The following is a 21,681-nucleotide window of genomic DNA, read 5'->3' on the forward strand; positions in this document are numbered from 1 at the left end:
TTCGATAACTGTTCGTGCACCAAAATCATAACTGGATTTTTTCTCAGTAATGATGAAAATTAATGTTAATACGCAGTTTGAGTGTACAGCGGGGTGGGGGGAGGGGCAGGGGATGGATCTCTGCAGGAACAATGAAGATCTCCATTTTTTTTTTCTCTTTCCCGCATTTACAGTGGGGAGGTGCAATCTGTCAGCCTATCAGCAGCGCACACACGGAGCGAAGTGCTTTTTTTCACACAAACAAGGGCATGTGTCATTGGCAGTGTATGTCACATGTCCTTGCCCTATAAGACCAAGCCATTTTCCCCGTCGCCACCATTTTCTCACTGCTGCAGCTGCGTGATAGACAGCACCGCTGTTGCTGGGTGCGCTATACCTTGTTAATTTCAAGCCAATTTTCGCACAAATCTACAGATAGCTTGGGAGTAGGGAATAGTTGTGATTGCAGTCCTTTTAAGGACTAGGTTACAGCATTTCCTACGACTTTTATCAGGCAGGTCTGTGCTCTTAAATAGATAGATTGTGGGAGTAAAGACTAATTGTAATTGGAGTCCTTTTCAGGACTAGGTTACATCAGTTCCTATCAGTTTTTGCCAGGCAGGTCTGTGCCAGTGCTGTGCAAGTTTTTTTCACAGCATTTGGCTGAATCTAGCAAAGCTAATCCTTTTTGGCCTATTGCAGAGTGTGTTAGTCAGTGGAGTAGCCTATCTGTGTTGCAAGATATACCACCTGTGTATAGAATACCAATTTTTTTACTGCACCTAGTGAAGTAAAATCTTTTGGGCATAGCATCATTCTATTAGTCCATCTATACTGACCTCCATCAGGTTGCAAATTGAATATAATTTTTTTCTGCATCTAGCTCTGAAAAAGTATTGGGCTTCTAACTGTGTGTGGGACTTGTTGTATTAGTCCATCTATACTGACCTCCATCAGGTTGCAAACTGCATATATTTTTTTCTTCATCTACCTCTGAAAAAATATTGGGCTTCTAGCTGTGTGTGGGACTTGTTCTATTAATCCATCTATACAGACCTCCATCAGGTTGCAAACTGAATATATTTTTTTCTGCATCTACCTCTGAAAAAATATTGGGCTTCTAGCTGTGTGTGGGACTTGTTGTATTAGTCCATCTATACTGACCTCCATCAGGTTGCAAACTGAATATATTTTTTTCTGCATCTACCTCTGAAAAAATATTGGGCTTCTAGCTGTGTGTGGGACTTGTTGTATTAGTCCATCTATACAGACCTCCATCAGGTTGCAAACTGAATATATTTTTTTCTGCATCTACCTCTGAAAAAATATTGGGCTTCTAGCTGTGTGTGGGACTTGTTGTATTAGTCCATCTATACTGACCTCCATCAGGTTGCAAACTGAATATATTTTTTTCTGCATCTACCTCTGAAAAAATATTGGGCTTGTAGCTGTGTGTGGGACTTGTTCTATTAATCCATCTATACAGACCTCCATCAGGTTGCAAACTGAATATATTTTTTTCTGCATCTACCTCTGAAAAAATATTGGGCTTCTAGCTGTGTGTGGGACTTGTTGTATTAGTCCATCTATACTGACCTCCATCAGGTTGCAAACTGAATATATTTTTTTCTGCATCTACCTCTGAAAAAATATTGGGCTTCTAGCTGTGTGTGGGACTTGTTCTATTAATCCATCTATACAGACCTCCATCAGGTTGCAAACTGAATATATTTTTTTCTGCATCTACCTCTGAAAAAATATTGGGCTTCTAGCTGTGTGTGGGACTTGTTGTATTAGTCCATCTATACTGACCTCCATCAGGTTGGAAACTGAATATATTTTTTTCTGCATATACCTCTGAAAAAATATTGGGCTTCTAGCTGTGTGTGGGACTTGTTCTATTAATCCATCTATACAGACCTCCATCAGGTTGCAAACTGAATATATTTTTTTCTGCATCTACCTCGGAAAAAATATTGGGCTTCTAGCTGTGTGTGGGACTTGTTGTATTAGTCCATCTATACAGACCTCCATCAGGTTGCAAACTGAATATATTTTTTTCTGCATCTACCTCTGAAAAAATATTGGGCTTCTAGCTGTGTGTGGGACTTGTTGTATTAGTCCATGTATACTGACCTCCATCAGGTTGCAAACTGAATATATTTTTTTCTGCATCTACCTCTGAAAAAATATTGGGCTTGTAGCTGTGTGTGGGACTTGTTCTATTAATCCATCTATACAGACCTCCATCAGGTTGCAAACTGAATATATTTTTTTCTGCATCTACCTCTGAAAAAATATTGGGCTTCTAGCTGTGTGTGGGACTTGTTGTATTAGTCCATCTATACTGACCTCCATCAGGTTGCAAACTGAATATATTTTTTTCTGCATCTACCTCTGAAAAAATATTGGGCTTCTAGCTGTGTGTGGGACTTGTTCTATTAATCCATCTATACAGACCTCCATCAGGTTGCAAACTGAATATATTTTTTTCTGCATCTACCTCTGAAAAAATATTGGGCTTCTAGCTGTGTGTGGGACTTGTTGTATTAGTCCATCTATACTGACCTCCATCAGGTTGGAAACTGAATATATTTTTTTCTGCATATACCTCTGAAAAAATATTGGGCTTCTAGCTGTGTGTGGGACTTGTTCTATTAATCCATCTATACAGACCTCCATCAGGTTGCAAACTGAATATATTTTTTTCTGCATCTACCTCGGAAAAAATATTGGGCTTCTAGCTGTGTGTGGGACTTGTTGTATTAGTCCATCTATACAGACCTCCATCAGGTTGCAAACTGAATATATTTTTTTCTGCATCTACCTCTGAAAAAATATTGGGCTTCTAGCTGTGTGTGGGACTTGTTCTATTAATCCATCTATACAGACCTCCATCAGGTTGCAAACTGAATATATTTTTTTCTGCATCTACCTCTGAAAAAATATTGGGCTTCTAGCTGTGTGTGGGACTTGTTGTATTAGTCCATCTATACTGACCTCCATCAGGTTGCAAACTGAATATATTTTTTTCTGCATCTACCTCTGAAAAAATATTGGGCTTCTAGCTGTGTGTGGGACTTGTTCTATTAATCCATCTATACAGACCTCCATCAGGTTGCAAACTGAATATATTTTTTTCTGCATCTAGCTCTGAAAAAATATTTGGCCTTCTAGCAGTGTGTGGGACTTTCTCTATTAGTCCATCTATACTGACCTCCATCAGGTTGCAAATTGAATATAATTTTTTTCTGCATCTAACCCAGCCAATAGTTTTGGCCTAATACCACAGTTTGGCCACTCAGCTCTGCTCAGTTCCCATCCATTGTTTTTTTGTGCAAACAACTCCAGAGTTGTTAATTAGTTAACCACCAAAATGAGTGGAAAAAGGCCTGCTGCTGGTGGAAAGGGGAATAGGCGTGTTGGGAAGGGGAAAAAAGGTTGTGTCCGTGGGGTAGGTGTTAAAGCAACAGTAACATCTGCAGAAGAATGACCATCTTCCAGCCAAACTAAAATGTCTACTTCTTTTAGCGGACAATGTGATAAGATCCCTTTCTTACGGCCACGCCAATCGCTACAAATTCCAGATGAGGCACAAAACAGCAGGTGCTTCAACGGATATCAAGTGCTCCTTTAAGTGGGCTCTCCTCCACATCAACTTCAACATCACAAATACTCCAGTCCTCAAAGGTGTCACCCCAATCGCACTTGCTTCCTCACAGCTCCCAAATCTCCAGCTGCCCGTCTGAGTATGAGGTAGAACAGATGGTTGAGTCTGCAGAGCTGTTTACTCATACTATAGCCTGGGAATCAGAGGTCGACTCCAGCGCTTCTGTGAATCCAGACGAGGAAATGATCTGCACTGATGCCCAGAATCTTTATGAGTCGGATCCAGGACCAGACGCAGAAGGTTCTGACCATAATGTAGACCCTCATTCCCAAACTGTAACTCCTGTTGGTGGAGACAATGAGGAAGACGATGATAAGACTCAAATACCTGATTGGAGCGACAACTTTAGTTTTTTGTCAGGGCAGGAACAGGTTGGCTCTGAGGACGACGGGTGTGATAACGCACAGGGTGATGATGATGAGGTTGGAGATCCCACTTACTGTCAACCCACAGTCAGCCAAGAGATGAGGTCAGCAGAGGAGGTGGAGGAAGATGCTAGTGACGACGAGGTCAGGTTGCGCCTTCCTGGACAGAGACGTAGTACTGGAAGCACGTCAACAACTGCATCCTCAAACACAACTCTGCCTCTCACCACAAGTCGTGGTGGCTCTTCAGGTCGCATGGGTGCTAAGCCTTGCATAGCCTGGGCATTTTTTCAGATCGATAAAGATGACCCAACTCGTGTTATCTGTAACATTTGTCAGCAAAAGCTAAGTAGAGGCCAAAAAATACATAGTTTGAGTACCTCATGCATGAACCGGCACATGGACATGAAGCATAAGTTGCAGTGGGAAGCTCAGTGTGCTACAATGCGGCCTAGCCGGCCGGGCCAACCACCGTCTGCCATATCTTGTGCATCCGCGGCCTCTTCATCCTCTGTGACTGGGGGAACAGCAGTCACACCTGTTTTGGGGCGCAGACCTGCCACCTCTTTACCCGCAACAGCCAGCGTGATTGGCAGGTCATCATTTTCTTTGGAGGTGGTAACACCAGCTGGTGTTGAGCGCTGTCCGACATCGATAGCACCACCTTTGGATCAAGGCAACCTAACATGTCCGCCTGCATCTTCCTCACAGACCGGCAGTTTGCCGGGGACACCCTTATCAACCCCGTCTAAGCACAATAGCCAGCCCTCGGTCCCTCAGATGTGGACAAGTAAAAGACCATTTCCTCCTAGCCATGAGAAAGCTAAGAGGTTGAATTTCACCATCTGCAAGTTCTTGGCTACAGAAATGCTGCCTTTCCGCCTGTTGGACACAGAGGATTTTCGAGACCTTATGTCCGTCGCAGTGCCCCAGTACCAAATGCCCAGTCGGCACTACTTCTCAAAGAAAGGTGTGCCTGCGCTCCACCAGCATGTCGCACACAACATCACCGCTTCTTTGAGAAACTCTGTGTGTGACAGGGTGCATTTCACCACAGACACTTGGACGAGTAGGCATGGACAGGGGCGTTACATGTCGCTGACTGGGCACTGGGTAACTATGGTGACAGCAGGACAAGGGGCTGCTGTCCAAGTCTTGCCGTCCCCACGAGTTGTGCGTCAATCCTCTTTATGTCAAAGTTCCTCCACTGCTTCTGCCTCCTCAACCTCCTCTCGGTCTTCCACCTGCACCCAAAGCCTGTCTGGTCATGCCACAAGCTTTCTAACTGCGCAGAAGGGATCCTGCACACCTCCTTACTATGCTGGCAGTAGGGCTCAACGTCATCAGGCGGTTTTTACATTGAAATGTCTGGGAAATGTGAGTCACACAGCTGAGGAGTTGTGGTCAGCTCTGGAGAACCAATTTCATGAATGGTTGTCTCCACTGGACCTGAAACCAGGGAAGGCCGTGTGCGACAATGCTGCAAACCTGGGTGCGGCACTTCGCCGGGGCAATGTCACACACGTGCCTTGTATGGCTCACGTGTTGAACCTGGTTGTCCAGCAATTTTTAGCCCACTATCCCAGACTAGATGGCCTTCTGCAGAGGGCACGGTCGCTGTGTGCTCACTTTCGCCGTTCGCATCCCGCAGCTCAGCGACTTACATCTCTACAGAAGTCGTTGGGCCTGCCACTTCACCGGCTAAAATGCGATGTGCCTACCCGGTGGAATTCAACTCTGCACATGTTGCAGCGACTGTGGCAGCACCGACAAGCCCTGGTGCAATACGTTCTGACGTATAGCCTGGGCCAACGAGATCCAGAGGTGGGGCAAATCACGCTGGAGGAGTGGTCTCAGATCAGGGACCTATGCACCCTTCTGCACAGTTTTGAAATGGCGACGAAGATGTTTAGTGCTGACGATGCCATTATCAGCATGACTATTCCGGTGATTTACACGCTAGAGCACATGTTAAACAGAATTCGGAGTCAGGTGGTGGCACAAGAGGAGGTGGAGGAAGTAGAAGAGGAGGAGTTGTATGCGGAAGGGCTAACATCTGCAAGGTCCAGATGGTCGGCAGCACCAAGGCGGCAGGCATGTGAGGGTGGGGGAGATGGTTTTACCAGGGCACATGGTAGCAGCCAAACTAGTGAGGAAGGTGCAGGAGCCCAGGAAGAAGTGGAGGACGAACTGATGGAAGACTCATCAGATGAGGGAGACCTTGATCACATTTCTGTTGTGCGAGGTTGGGGGGAGAGGACAGAGGAAGGAAGCATGATTGTTACCTCGCCACCAACACAACAGGGACTTGGTGCTCCTGGATGCGCAACACACATGAGTGCCTTCTTGCTGCACTACCTGCAACATGAACCTCGAATTGTGAGAATTAGAAATAATCCTGACTACTGGGTTGCCACACTGTTAGATCCCCGGTACAAAAGTAAATTTGCAGAAATTATTCCTGCCATAGAAAGGGATGCACGCATGCAGGAGTATCAGCAGAGACTGTTGCAGAATCTTACATGTGCTTTTCCACAAAATACCAGTGATGCACGTAGTGAATCTCACAGTTCCAACTTGCCAACCGTGGGACCGTCAAGTGTTCAGCACTCAAACCGTAACAGAACCACAGTATCTGCTGGTAACATCAATTTTGCGGAATCATTTCACCACTTTTTTAGCCCATCCTTTGCAAGGCCACAGGAGACAAGAAGTCTGACACATAGTCAACGCCTAGAGACGATGGTACAGGAGTATCTCCAAGTAAACATTGAAGCCACGACTGTGTCACTGGACCCTTGCTCTTTTTGGGCTTCCAATCTGGATAAATGGCCGGAGCAAGCCACTTACGCCTTGGAGATCTTGTCGTGCCCCGCAGCCAGCGTTCTGTCTGAACGTGTGTTCAGCGCTGCTGGTGGTGTGCTGACAGATAAGCGCACGCGGCTCTCCACTGATAATGTAGACAGACTCACGTTCATAAAGATGAACAAATCATGGATCCGAAACGACTTTTCTACCCCTGTGTCATCCTGGGGAGAGTAAAAGCTTGATGATTGGTTAAAATCACCCTACCAACCGTTTTAAGCTTTCAAATTACTAATCATGTTTATCTGTATCTTGGCTGGAAAATAATTTGGGCTTTGTAGCAGTGTGCAGCACTGATTCTATTAGGCCATCTATAATAAGCTCCACCAGATTTAAAATTACTAATCATGTTTATCTGTATCTTGACTGGAAAATAATTTGGGCTTTGTAGCAGTGTGCAGCACTGATCCTATTAGGCCATCTATACTAAAGCTTCACCAGATTTAAAATTAATAATAATTTTTAGCTGCATCTAGCCCGGAAAATAATTTTGGGGCTCCGAGATGCGCAAGACACATAAGTGCCTTCTTGCTGCACTACCTGCAGCATGACCCTCATATTGTCAGAATTCGAAGTAATCATGACTACTGGGTTGCCACACTCTTAGATCCCCCAAACTTTTCGATCAACCTTTTCATTTTAATAAAGACCAAAAAAATGGTCATTTTTGAAATTATAAGCATTAGCAGGTTGTTAGAAACTGAAATCAAACAGTTTTCAACTCAAAACTTTATTCTAGGTGATGTTACATTTTCACATAGGACCCCTTGTTCGAAAGGAGCTTCTGAACTCTCTCGTCCATTGAATTTGTCAGGTTTTGGATGGTTTCTGCTTCAATTGTTTTGCATGAGGACAGAATACCCTCCCAGAGCTGTTGCTTAGATGTGAACTGCCTCCCGCCATCATAGACACTCCTTTTAATGATGCTCCAAAGGTTCTGAATGGGGTAGAGGTCAGGGGAGCATGGGGGTCACACCATAAGTTTGTCCCCTTTTATGCCCATATCAGCCAGAGATGCAGATGTTTTTATGTGCAGCATGAGATGGTGCATTATCATGCAGAAAAATGATCTTGCTGTGAAATACACGGTTCTTCTTCTTGAACCATGGCAGGAAGTGCTGTTTGAGAAAATCCACATACATTATGGAGTTCATCTTTAGCGCCTTCAGGGATCCTAAAGGGGCCGACAATCTCTCTCCCCATGATTCCAGCCCAAAACATTACTCCACCTCCTCCTTGTTGGCGCTGTAGCCGTGTTTGCGAGGGGTGTCCATCAACCAGCCATCCTCCACTCCATCCATCTGGACCATCGAGCGCTGCACGGCACTCATCCGTGAACAAAACAGTTTTGAAATCAGTCTTCATGTAATGTTTGGCCCACTGGAGCCGTTTCTGCTTGTGTGAAGTGGATAGAGGAGGTCGACAGGATGGCGTATGCACAGCTGCAAACCTCTGAAGGACCCTGCATCTTGTTGTTCGGGGGACGTTGGAGGCACAAGCAGCTTCAAAAACTTGTCTGCTGCTATGACAAGGCTTTTTTGCCGCTGCTTTTTCAACCTGACGTAATTGCCTGTAGGAAAGAGTCCTCAATTTGCCCTTATCAGCACGCACACGTGTGTACTGTGAATCAGCTACATACTTCTTGATTGCCAAGACACTTCATCCTGATCATCGCACAATGTTGATTGTAGTCATGCCTTGACCTAAACACTCCACAATTTGTTGCTTCTCAGCAGCCGACACATCCTTTTTCTTTCCCATTTTGGCAGAAAATGTAGGCTGCTTAATAATGTGAGACAGCCTTCTTAAGTAGTCTTGCTTTTCATTGGACACACCTGCCAAACTAATTAGCACAGGTGTCTGCAATTGCTTACAGTGATATAAAGAGCCCTGACACACATCACCATCAATGAGTTTAACTGACAAACAAACAAATTCTTCCCTTATCACTCCTAAACACTTTTTGCATAATAATTTGGAACACAGTGTACATGTGCTTTTCCACAAAACACCAGTGGTTCACGTAGTGAATCTTACAGTTCTAACTTGCCAACCGTGGTCTGTATGGAGTTGTTCAATAAAGGGCCCAAAATTAAGATAACATAGATGGGAGAGGTCTCTATGAATAGGAATTCCTAAGTATTTGATACCCTGTGAGGGCCAGGCAAAGGGAAAGTTGGACTGGATGGAATCCTATATGGATTTGGGGAGGGAGACATCGAGGGCCTCAGACTTCGCTGCATTGATTTTAAAATTTGACCATGTAACAAAGTGATCTATTTCAGCCATAACAGCATGGATGGATATATGTGATTGAGTGATATATACTAGGACATCATCAGCAAATAGATAGCACTTGTACTCGGTGCCTCCCACCTCAATCCACCTAATATTGGGGTTATGGCGAATTGATGAGAGCAGGTGCTCCGTCACTAGGATGTATAAGAGAGGGGACAGAGAACATCCCTGCCTTGTCCCATTGGTGATTGTGAAAGGTGATGAAAATGTTCTGACGCGCCCCCTGGGCCTTGGGACACCCGGAGCCGGACCCTTTTTGGTGGATGCTGGTGGTTGTAGTCTTCGTGGCGGCGACCCGGTTCCGTGGCTCAGGGTGGTCAAACCAGTGGCGGAACTATTTATGTGGTTTTGATGTTTAAATGTCCGACTACGCCACCCGTGGATTGCGGTCAGAGTGAACCGCCGCTGCAGGGCAGACCGCTGAGGCTGGTGTTGTGGGTGCAGCAGAGCGTAGCATAACTCCCCACGGGAGGAGTATAGCCTCAGGGCAGTGTATGCGGAGGATGGGGGTGATGGTGCAGGGCAGCAGCAGTAATGACACGGAGTCAGTGATGCAGTCCAGGGCCTTTACTCACAGTTCTTATTATCCAGACCACGTCTGCAGGTAATGGCTGCCCACGTCGTACTGTGCTCACCAGGTGAGGGCTCAGACAACTCCCAGATAACTTTGGAGTGCTTCACAGGACCCCCTTTGTGTGTCCTTTGTCTGGCCTTTCTTACCAACCCTTCTGTCCGGCTGCCTCGGGCCTCCTCTTGGTAAACTTGGCGCCAGTTTCCCTGACCCTCCTGTTTCTAGCTGAGGGTCGTTTCCTGCCTCCACTAGTTTCGGGGACCGGTCTCCCCCTTTGGCCTGACCCCTCCACGCAGGTGGATTCGGGCGTGCGGTGGCGACTCGCCCGTCCGCACCCCTGAGATCCCTTCGTTCCTCGTTCCTGGAGCCTTCTCCGCTCCTCTTCCTTCCTTCTCCCTCTTCCAGGCCTGGGCCTCTGTTACTAGGCCCGCCTCCGGAGCAGAGCTCATGCAGAGCCCCTGCTCCCTGCCACTTCTGCTCAGACTTCTCTGCACTGAACTAAGATGGTGCCCACCTTTTATACTCCCTTCTCAATGCACCCAGGAACTGCTTCCTCCCTGCTCCTGCACTACAGGGTTCCCCTTCCTCAGTGTTCCCTCCCCCCACTCCAGCCAGGGACAGGGACTGTCGTGCCCATCTCAGGGGCATATTGGTCGCCCTGCCCCACGGCAATGTGGTGTAATGCATGCAGGTGTCGGGTCCTGATCCACACTACATCCTTACCTGAGAGTGAGATATCACACCTCTGGGTGAGGTGCAATACCTCTGTAGCAACCGAGCCCTCAGGGTGCTACAGTTCCATTTATCTTCAGCCTAGGTGACGTATTGCGATACAGGGCCGTGATTTTGGCTATAAAAGGGTCCCCTAGACCCCTACCCCAAGCTTTTTAAGAGAATCATATATGGCGTGCCAGGAGACTCTATGGAATGCTTTCTCAGCATCCAACGAGAGTATCTAATTACAAATTTTTAACTGCATCTAGCCCAGGAAATACTTTGTGCCTAGTAGCAGTGTCTGCTAGTCAGCGGATTATCCCGGCTGTTAAGCAAGCTACACCACCTGTAGTTTGGACACTTCATTTTTTCAAAGGAAATGCTTCGGGACCACGGGATACTCAGTGAAGAGCATCAGGAGGCACCCCAAGGCATAGGGGCTCGGACTGGCAGTAGGATGCCTTGCGGTGGACAGCCGAGCTCGATCCTTATAAAAGCTTTTTAACTGCAGCAGCTTTAGTGGACGCTACTGGAGCTGGAATTACGCGGCTGCTGGCATGAGACTTGCCCTCCAATAGATCCTTGTAAATGGATTTAAAGTGTATTTATTCAAATTAGAGAGACAATTTAAATTAAAAAGCTTAGAGCTGCCTCCACCACAGGGGGGCTCGCTCGACCCACCAGCGGACAGGCACCAGTATTGGGAGAGGGGGGCTGGCCGTCAGGTTTCACCGCGGCTCTGGCACAAACCCGGCGACACGGAGGTGGCACGGGCAGTAGCGGACTGAACGTGTCGGCTTCTCACTTTTTGGATTTTAGAAGGGCATGACATGCCTATATCTGTGTCTCCCCCTCCTTTTACTCCTCCACCTCTTTTCTTTTCGCATGACTATATGTACTTGTCACTTTTCCATGTGTTAGTTGTGTCTTCTGAGCAGTTTGTCAGCTTTTGGACACCTTTGAAGGTGTTTTCTATGTGTTTCTATGTGTTTTTGTTTGCCTGCCATTGGTTTTAACGGTGTTCAAAGGTGTTCGACGAACAGTTCGACGAACAGTTCGGCGAACACACGGGTGTTCGACGAACCGAACCGAACTCGAACACTACGGGGGTGGCTCAACACTACTCATTGACTAATATCTATGTGACTCAGATTACCTTCCTATCATTATGATGACCTTGAGAGTGTCATATTTTTATGGCAATTACTGCAAATAATGGATCAATGTTTTCAAAAGAGACAGAAAACTTCCTTTGTGCAATGAGATTCCCATTGGCACTTATTCGATGAGACTAGCTGTGATGAGATCACTTTTTTATATGGAAAGGACAGGATTCTATAGCTACAATTTTAAAAGAAATAGATAGATAAGAGATCGATATATAGAGAGATAGATAGATAGATAGATAGATAGATAGATAGATATGGGATATATAGAGAGATAGATAATAGATAGATATGGGATATATAGATGATAGATAGATAGATATGGGATATATAGAGAGATAGATAGATAGATGATAGATGATAGATAATAGATAGATAGATAGATAGATAGATAGATAGATAGATAGATAGATAGATAGATAGATAGATAGCTTTTTAGGAGGGACAGTAATATATAACTTGACATCTGTTCTTACCAGCAGAAATTGAATACTAAATTTCTTACCATGTGCCACCCAGCCATGTTTACATTGGTCACAGGTTCTCAGATTAATCTTCCCAGGCTGGAAACATTCACATGTGCAATTTACAAGTGTACATCGGATGGCCTGCAGAGAAAAAAAAAAGAAGAAAGGAAAAGAGGTTCATCGATCGAGTTGTCCATTTCACTATTTATGCTCTTACAATATGCATGAGTTGTTGTGGCTTATGGAAAACACATTGCAACCACAGTGTTTAGAGGGACAGAAAAGATGGAAAAAGTTCATTTCCGATGCAACTCCACTGTACTTTACGGCTTAAAAGAAACAGACACTTAGCTTCTAGTGATACCATTAGATCTAATAAACAGAAGGAAAAGGCCACCTAAGAATATCCCAAGAAACCATCCACTGATCATAGATGGCAGTATCGATGCAGTACTTAGTCACTCAGAGTATTTTACAGCATTAAGCCATATTTCATTTGTCAAAATCAAGTGCAATTATCTCCCAGAGATTTCAGTGATTCCACTTACATGAATCCAACTTGTCCAAGAATATTTCTTTAAAAGCAAATTATACTGTAGTTGCCTAGTGTAGCACCTAATAATGACACACATAATATGGCTTTATGCGTGTACCAATATTCAATGGATAAGCAATGCCCACATTGATGACTTTTAGACAGTGCTCAGCATAAATGAGTACACCCCGTCAGAAAAGTAAGATTTTAATCACATCAATGTGCGCACTTGTTCATTCCTTGCATAGAAGACTTGATGCCTTCCTAAAAATCATGAAGGTCAAACAATATACTAGATATACCATATTTTTCGGACTATAAGACGCACTTTTTTCCTCCAAAATTTTGGAGGAAAATGGGGGCTGCGTCTTATAGTCCGAATGTTGGGGGGAGGTATATATATGTGGGGTATGGGGGGAACGGTAGCGGTGGAGGAGCGGGGCACAGGAGGCAGCAGCCGCCCGCTGCAGCCTACACTGTCCCCGCTGCTAAAGAAAATTAATATTCACTGAATATTCATGCTCCTTAATAGCAGCACACAGTGTAGCCGCGCTGCGGCTCCTGCTGCTGCCGGAATTGCCTGTGCCCGCTGTTAAAGGGCATGAATATTCAACCTCTCTCCACGCCCATGGGAGTGGGGAGGGGTGAATATTCATGCCCTTTAATAAGCGGGCACACGCGATAGCCCGGCAGCAGCAGGAGCCGCAGCGCGGCTACGCTGTGTGCCGGCTATGAAGGAGCATGAAGTCACTGCTCCCCGTGCACACAGTCCAGGCATGAGGAGCAGTGACTTCCAGCAGCTGATCTCTCCATGTGAGCCGCGCATGGCAGTGATGCCATGCGCGACTCACATGGAGAGATCAGTGCGGGCAGACAGGACGCAGCGCTGGAGGAGAGAGAAGAAAGGTGAGTATGAGTGTTTATTTTTTTTTTAAGTGCAGCCTGATGGGGATTAGGGGGACCATGCATACCAGGATAAGGATGAGGGGGCCATACATACCAGGGTAAGAATGAGAGGGCCATATAAACCAGGGTAAGGATGAGGGGGCCATACATACCAGGGTAAGGATGAGGGGACCATACATACCAGGATAACGCTGAGGGGGCCATACATAACAGGATTAAGATGAGGGGGCCATACATAACAAGATAAAGATGAGGGGGCGATACATACCAGGATAACTCTGAGGGGGGTATACATAACAGGATAAAGATGAGGGTGCCATGCATACCAGGATAGGGATTAGGGGTGCCATGCATACCAGGATAGGGATTAGGGGTGCTATGCATACCAGGATAGGGATTAGGGGTGCCATGCATACCAGGATGGGGATTAGGGGGCCATGCATACCAGGATTAAGATGGGTGCCATGTATACCAGGATGGTGATGAGGTGCCATGTATACCAGGATGGGGATGAGGGGTGCCATGCATACCAGGACAGGGATGAGGCGGCCATGCATACCAGGACAGGGATGAGGGGTGCCATGCATATCAGGATAGGGATGAGGGGTGCCATGCATACCAGGATGGGGATTGCTGTCCCATGCATACCAGGATGGGGATTGCTGTGCCATGCATACCAGGATAGGGATTAGGGGTGCCATGCATACCAGGATAGGGATTAGGGGTGCCATGCATACCAGGATAGGGATGAGGGGTGCCATGCATACCAGGACAGGGATGAGGGGTGCCATGCATACCAGGACAGGGATGAGGGGTGACATGAATACCAGGATGGAGGGGTTCCATGAATACCTGGATGGAGGGATGCCAGGCATACCAGGATGGGGATGGGGACCACGTATAAAAGAAAGGGGGGGGCATATATACCAGGATAGGGGATATTGTCAGAATTGGGGGAAATTACCCCTATACCAGTGTCAGCAGAAGACCCCCTCCCCTTAAAAGTGCATCATGAACACATTTTTTGCTTAATTTTTCTTTTATTTTCCTCCTCTAAAACCTAGGTGCGTCTTATAGTCTGAAAAATATGGTAGTAGTTTTTGATGTGGGGTATATTCATTTTTGCATCAACTAATTTAAAGTAAAACTGAAGAATTTGTAATATAAGTCATATTATTACCTTACTTTCACGTTATGGGTTAAAAGAATGTTTGATGAAGCTCAGTCTTGTCAAAATGTTGGAAAATGTTCACGTGTTCAGTGAGATAGCCCCGGAGCATTTTCCGTTTTTGCATTTTCGTTTTTGCTCCCCTTGTTCCCAGAGCCATAGCGTTTTTATTTTTTGGTCAATATGGTGATGTGAGGGCTTATTTTTTGCGGGACGAGTTGTACTTTTCAACGCCATTACTAGTTTTACCATATCCTGTACGGGAAAACGGGAAAAAAATTCCAAGTGCGGTAAAATTGCAAAAAAAGTGCAATACCACATTTGTTTTTTATTTATTTTTTTTACCACGTTCACTGAATGCTAAAACTGACCTGCCCTTCTTATTCTACAGGTCATTACGAGTTCATAGACACCAAACATGTATAGGTTCTTTTATATTTAAGTGGTGAAAAAAAATTCCAAAATTTGATAAAAAAATAAATAAAAAAATAGCGCCATTTTCTAAGACCCGTAGCGTCTCCATTTTTCCTGATCTGGGGCTGGTTGATGGCTTATTTTTTGCGCACCGGGCTGACATTTTTATTGATAACATTTGGGGTAGATCCGATGTTTTGATCGCCCGTTATTGCATTCTATTGCAATTTTGCGGCGACCAAAAAACGTAATTCTGGCGTTTAGAATTTTTTTCTCGTTACGCTGTTTACCGATCGGATTAATTCTTTTTTTATATTGATAGATCGGGCGATTCTGAACGCGGCGATACCAAATATGTGTATGTGGGGTTTATTTTTTATATTTTATTTTGAATGGGGCAAAAGGGGGGTGATTTAAACTTTTATATTTTTTTATTTTTTTTTATATTTTTAAAAACTTTTTTTTTTTACTTTTTGCATGCTTCTATAGTCTCCATAGGAGACTAGAAGCAGCAACTATCCAATCGCCTCTGCTACATACAGGGGACGAGCAGGTCCCCTGCATGCAGCAGAAATGGTCCTGTGCTATGAGCGCCGACCACTAGGTGGCGCTCATAGCGACAAGATCATGACAACCACAGGCGTCTGCTGCAGACCCTGGGTTGTCATGCCCACCCATCGGCGACCCGCGATCACGTGACGGGGTCGCCGGTGGGCGGGGCTTATGACACGCTACCCGGAAGCGCGCGTTAAATGCTGCTGTCAGAGATTGACAGCGGCATTTAACATGTTAACAGCCGCGGGTGGATCGTGATTCCACCCGCGGCTGTTGCGGGCACATGTCAGCTGTAAGAATCAGCTGACATGTGCTCCGTTCAGTGAGGGCTCAGCGCAGAAGCCCTCACTGAACGGGCAGTACGCAAATATGCGTACTAATATGTCCCCGGTAATTAAGGGGTTAAAAACTTACTTTTCAAAGAGGGTGTACTAATTTATGCTGAGCACTATAATTTCATATATATTTCTTTTTATATGTATAATATATTATATATATAATATACAGTATATATATATATATGTATATACAGTACAGACCAAAAGTTTGGACACACCATCTCATTTAAAGATTTTTCTGGATTTTCATGTCTATGAAAATTCTACATTCACACTGAAGGCATCAAAACTATGAATTAACACATGTGGAATTATATACTTAACAAAAAAGTGTGAAACAACTGAAAATATGTCTTATATTCTAGGTTCTTCAAAGTAGCCACCTTTTGCTTTGATGACTGCTTTGCACACTCTTGGCATTCTCTTGATGAGCTTCAAGAGGTAGTCACCGGAAATGGTCTTCCAACAATCTTGAAGGAGTTCCCAGAGATGCTTAGCACTTGTTGGCTCTTTTGCCTTCACTCTGCGGTCCAGCTCACCCCAAACCATCTCGATTGGGTTCAGGTCATCTGGCGTAGCACCCCATCACTCTCCTTCTTGGTCAAATAGCCCTTACTCAGCCTGGAGGTGTGTTTGGGGTCATTGTCCTGTTGAAAAATAAATGATGGTCCAACTAAACGCAAACCGGATGGAATAGCATGCCGCTGCAAGACGCTGTGGTAGCCATGCTGGTTCAGTATGCCTTCAATTTTGAATAAATTCCCAACAGTGTCACCAGCAAAGCATCCCCACACCATCACACCTCCTCCTCCATGCTTCACGGTGGGAACCAGGCACGTAGAGTCCATCCGTTCACCTTTTCTGCGTCGCACAAAGACACGGTGGTTGGAACCAAAGATCTCAAATTTGGACTCTTCAGACCAAAGCACAGATTTCCACTGGTCTAATGTCCATTCCTTGTGTTCTTTAGCCCAAACAAGTCTCTTCTGCTTGTTGCCTGTCCTTAGCAGTGGTTTCCTAGCAGCTATTTTACCATGAAGGCCTGCTGCACAAAGTCTCCTCTTAACAGTTGTTGAAGAGATATGTCTGCTGCTAGAACTCTGTGTGGCATTGACCTGGTCTCTAATCTGAGCTGCTGTTAACCTGCGATTTCTGAGGCTGGTGACTCGGATAAACTTATCCTCAGAAGCAGAGGTGACTCTTGGTCTTCCTTTCCTGGGGCGGTCCTCATGTGAGCCAGTTTCTTTGTAGCGCTTGATGGTTTTTGCAACTGCACTTGGGGACACTTTCAAAGTTTTCCCAATTTTTCAGACTGACTGACCTTCATTTCTTAAAGTAATGATGGCCACTCATTTTTCTTTACTTAGCTGCTTTTTTCTTGCCATAATACAAATTCTAACAGTCTATTCAGTAGGACTATCAGCTGTGTATCTATCAGACTTCTGCACAACACAACTGATGGTCCCAACCCCATTTATAAGGCAAGAAATCCCACTTATTAACCCTGACAGGGCACACCTGTGAAGTGAAAACCATTGCTGGTGACTACCTCTTGAAGCTCATCAAGAGAATGCCAAGAGTGTGCAAAGCAGTCATCAAAGCAAAAGGTGGCTTTCTAGAATATAAGACATATTTTCAGTTGTTTCACACTTTTTTGTTAAGTATATAATTCCACATGTGTTAATTCATAGTTTTGATGTCTTCTGTGTGAATGTACAATTTTCATAGTCATGAAAATACATAAAAATGTTGAAATGAGAAGGTGTGTCCAAACTTTTGGTCTGTACTGTATATATATATATATATATATATATATATATATATATATGTACTGTATATATGTATATACACAGGTATGCATCCATTTTTGGTCCGTGTATCTATTTTACGATTTTTCTTGCAGGTAAAAAAGAAGAAAAAAAATATGAGTTTCACCTATGTTCCCACAATAAGTATTTGGAGAGTTTTTGATGTTGCAGATTTTCTGGATCTATCAGGTAAAATGGGTTACTTGTGTTTTTTTACATGTATTTTTACCACGCTTAAACGCTGCGATTTTTGTCTCTTTTTAGTATCTCATGTTTTACATAAAGCTACTTTGTTTTTGATATTGCCTGGTATTAGCCTTTGACAAAACTTCATTTGTAGATTACATGAGTTTTTAATGCGTTTGCGTAGCGGAAACACAGTAAAAACGCCCATGCAATTTTCACCTGTGGATTTTCCGCATCTAATGCAATTTATGGGAAAAATCTGCCCATAAAACTCAGCATACCCACAAGAAATATTGAGATGTTGTGGACTTGAAACACGTACTGCAGGCCAGTTTATGCTGTGTAAAAAAAAAAAAAGAACAATGGGCATGAGAGTTCTATAAATCCCATCTACTCTGCTGGAACTGTGAGACGTGTTTTTTTATGCAGCAAAAATATCTAAAACTCACAAAAAACTCATCATGGGAACATAACGTTAGACATTAAAAAAACGGACAGCACACAGATGAAACATGGATGGCATATGTGTTATAAGTTTTTTTCATGGAACCATTGACTTGTGTTAGTCAGTTTGAGAAAGTGACTAAGATCAAAAACGGACTTATCTCCTTTTTTATCTGGAACAAGTGTACCATAGAGCAGCACCATGGAGTATGAAAAAGACGAATAGAACACGTATGTGAAAATGAGGCTCAATTAGGCTTGGACTGGCCCATAGGAGAACAGGAGAATCATCCGGTGGGCCCCTGTGCAGGAGTGGGCCACCACCCTCTTATATGATCAGTACTTGGCACAATATATTTTAGTCATTACTTACAGACAAAGGCGACATCTTATTCATGTAACAATCTACCCAGTTCATTGTTATATACATTTGTGATTGAGGATAAAGTTACATTTGCATGTAGCTGAAAAGTGGGGTCCTGGAGTTGGCTACTGGTGGGTCCTTGGCACCCCAGTCCAACACTGGGCTCAATTGTTAGGTACTGAATGGGCATGAACCTGCCATAGAATGTAACATAGAATGGAGGTTATGCTCAGTATCCTGGTTTGTTTGCCATCTTTATCCAGCCGCACACTGATCTGACATAGCTGCAGTAAATGAATCTCACCCTAGCCCTGGTTAACATATCCTGTGCAGTGCTACTATTTAATACCAGTCGCTAGCATGGAACAAATGACAGTGTCATGCACGAACTTCCAGCAGCCCCCCTCCATCATGTAAACTGTTCGATCGTTCATTTTCCAAGCTATATAAGTATGTATTCCTGATTAACGGAAATAGTAATATGAAATATATTACCGCCGACATCTGCTGATGAAGCAGGAATAATATATGTGTCTGTAGGTTAACAGTGAGGAAGAAAGGAGATCTTGCTGAAAGGTCCAGTTTCATGTTCAATAGTTTATTGACTTGATGATATATCATGTCTGCACTTGTCAGTAATGGTGTCTTTCTTTAATATGTTCACTAATTAATGAACTCTGTAATTAATTGTGCTGCTGCTGCACCATGGAACGTTACAAAGCGACAATCTGATTCTGCTTATTAACCCTGTGTTAGGCCACTCAGTGCCAGCATTTTGCTCTTTTCTTCTGATTTTAATAGAAAAAAAAAAATTGCTGATTATTCTTCATCTACACTCAAACTTGTCAATCAGCAGTGGGGTTATTTAATTACACAATATCACGTACCTAATGATAATGACTCACCCCCTGGGCCGTGGGGCACCCGGAACCGGACTTCAGGGCAATGCTGGGAGTAGTAGTGGCGACCCGGTCCCGTGGCTCACGGTGGTCAGACCAGTGGCAGTCTTTTATATGTTTTAGGTAATGTCTGACTACGCCACCCATAGATTACGGCTATTATGAACCGCCGCTGCAAGGTTGTCCACTGAGGCTGATGGTGTGTGCAGCTGAGATAGTATAACCCCCCACGGGAAGACTGTAGCCTCAGGGCAGTGAGCGCAGATGGTGGGGATTGAAGTGCAGGGCGTCCCAGCACCGGTAGTGCTGGCGCGGCAAGAAATGCAAAGACAACGTGTTGCAGTCCAGGGACTTTTACTCACAGTTCGTATACTTCAAGTCACTTCCGCAGGTAATGACTGCCCGAGCCGTGCTGCGTCCACCAGGTGAGGGGCTCGGTCAACCCCCAGACAATTCAGGAGCCTGGCACAGGACTCCCTTCTATCCTTCCTCTGGCTCGTGCCCCACCAGTGACCAAGCTTTTGTCCAGCTGCCGCGGATCTATGTGGGTAAATGTGGGCCCCATTTCCCGCTATCCTATATGGTGCCTTCCTAGCAACGTTTAGCAGGGGGTCGCATCAAGTGATGATCACGACCTCCGGTTCTTGGCTGAGGGATAATTTACCTCCACCAATTTGGAATCCGGTACCCTTTTCTTGCCTGACCCGTCACCCGATTTCACGTTGGTCCTTAGGGTCCCTTCTGCCTCCTTGTTTCTGAGCACTTCTGTTTCTCTGTCACTTCTCCTCCTTTCCTGTTCCTTCTTCTCCTCCTTCCTTCGGCCTCTTCTCCAGGCCTACTTCTCCTGCCAGGCTCTGCCCTTCACCCTAGGCCTGCCTTTGAGCAGAGCTCCTACAGAGCCTCCGCTCCGTCTTCTCCTCTCACTAACTGTCTGACCTCTCTCACTAACTGTCTGACCTCTCTCCGTCCTAAGATGGTGCCCACCTTTTATACCTCCCCTGAGTATGAGCTCAGGTGACCAGCACCCAATGAGCTCCTTCCTATGCTCTCCTTCCTATGCTACAGAAACCGTCCCCTACTGCTCCTACATCACTGGGTTTTCCTCCCCCCTCCCCACTCCAGCCAGGGACATGGTCTGTCGTGCCTGCATTACTGTATAAATGGGAGCACCGTTGAGCTGTCCCCCGGAAATGGGGTGTGTGTGATGCATGCAGCTAACTGAGCCCTGGTCCATACTCCATCCTTACCCGGGAGTGGAATATCACACCTCTGGCAGAGGTGCAATACCCCTGTAGCGGCCGAACCCTCGGGGTGCTACATTCCCCCCCGGTAAACCACAGCACGCCCTCGGGCTGGAAAAGAGTAAAGACATTTGATTACAAGACATGCAAAACCTTTTCAATAACTTTTTACATTAGAAAACGGACGACATTGTTCAATTCCCTTTTTGGGAAACACTTTTCTCTTTTTCAACATTTTTCTTTCACTAGATATTGTCAATACTACCGGAACTCTTTTGTCATATAAAACATCATATAAAACATTTGCATTATCACCTAGCAGCATATAAAACTCTTTATATAAAACATTTTTAAGTAAGACATATTCTTGTGCCCTGGCCGCGGTGCAACTTGCGACCAGGTGTTCATTCTTCTTAAAGGTGCAACACTCTAGCAAACTTGTCTTGAGGTAGACGTTGCAGTCTTTTTTTTTTTTTTAATAAAACCAATAGGGGGCGCTTTAGGAAGCGCAACTATTTACAAGGACGGCCGCTCTCAGTCCTCGGCCAGTTTTGGGAAGGGGAATGGCTGCTCTCAGTCCTCAGCCAGGTAAAGGAAAAGGGATGGCTGCTCTCAGTCCTCAGCCAGGTAACTTAGGGGAGTACTTAAAACGGGCAACAGTCAAATAACAGTTCCATATCAGTCCCAACGGGGACCACACTCTAATCCGGAAACAGTCCCAAAACAGT

General features: G+C 45.0%; 1 protein-coding gene across 9 annotated transcripts in view; it reads right to left on the bottom strand.

The window, feature by feature from the left end:
• The window catches only part of BNC2 (basonuclin zinc finger protein 2), an 858,290-nt gene that overhangs the window by 174,861 nt on the left and 661,748 nt on the right, over nt 1-21,681 (bottom strand). For all 9 annotated transcript variants that reach the window (XM_073665382.1, XM_073665393.1, XM_073665365.1 and 6 more), the window contains one exon: nt 12,134-12,236. In XM_073665382.1, coding sequence (XP_073521483.1) covers nt 12,134-12,236 — 103 coding nt within the window. The remainder of the gene's footprint in view (nt 1-12,133; nt 12,237-21,681) is intronic.

This window comes from Phyllobates terribilis, unplaced genomic scaffold, assembly GCF_046119375.1.
Source record: "Phyllobates terribilis strain yellow unplaced genomic scaffold, ASM4611937v1 Scaffold_1__5_contigs__length_1240528914, whole genome shotgun sequence".
Lineage (NCBI taxonomy): Eukaryota > Metazoa > Chordata > Amphibia > Anura > Dendrobatidae > Phyllobates > Phyllobates terribilis.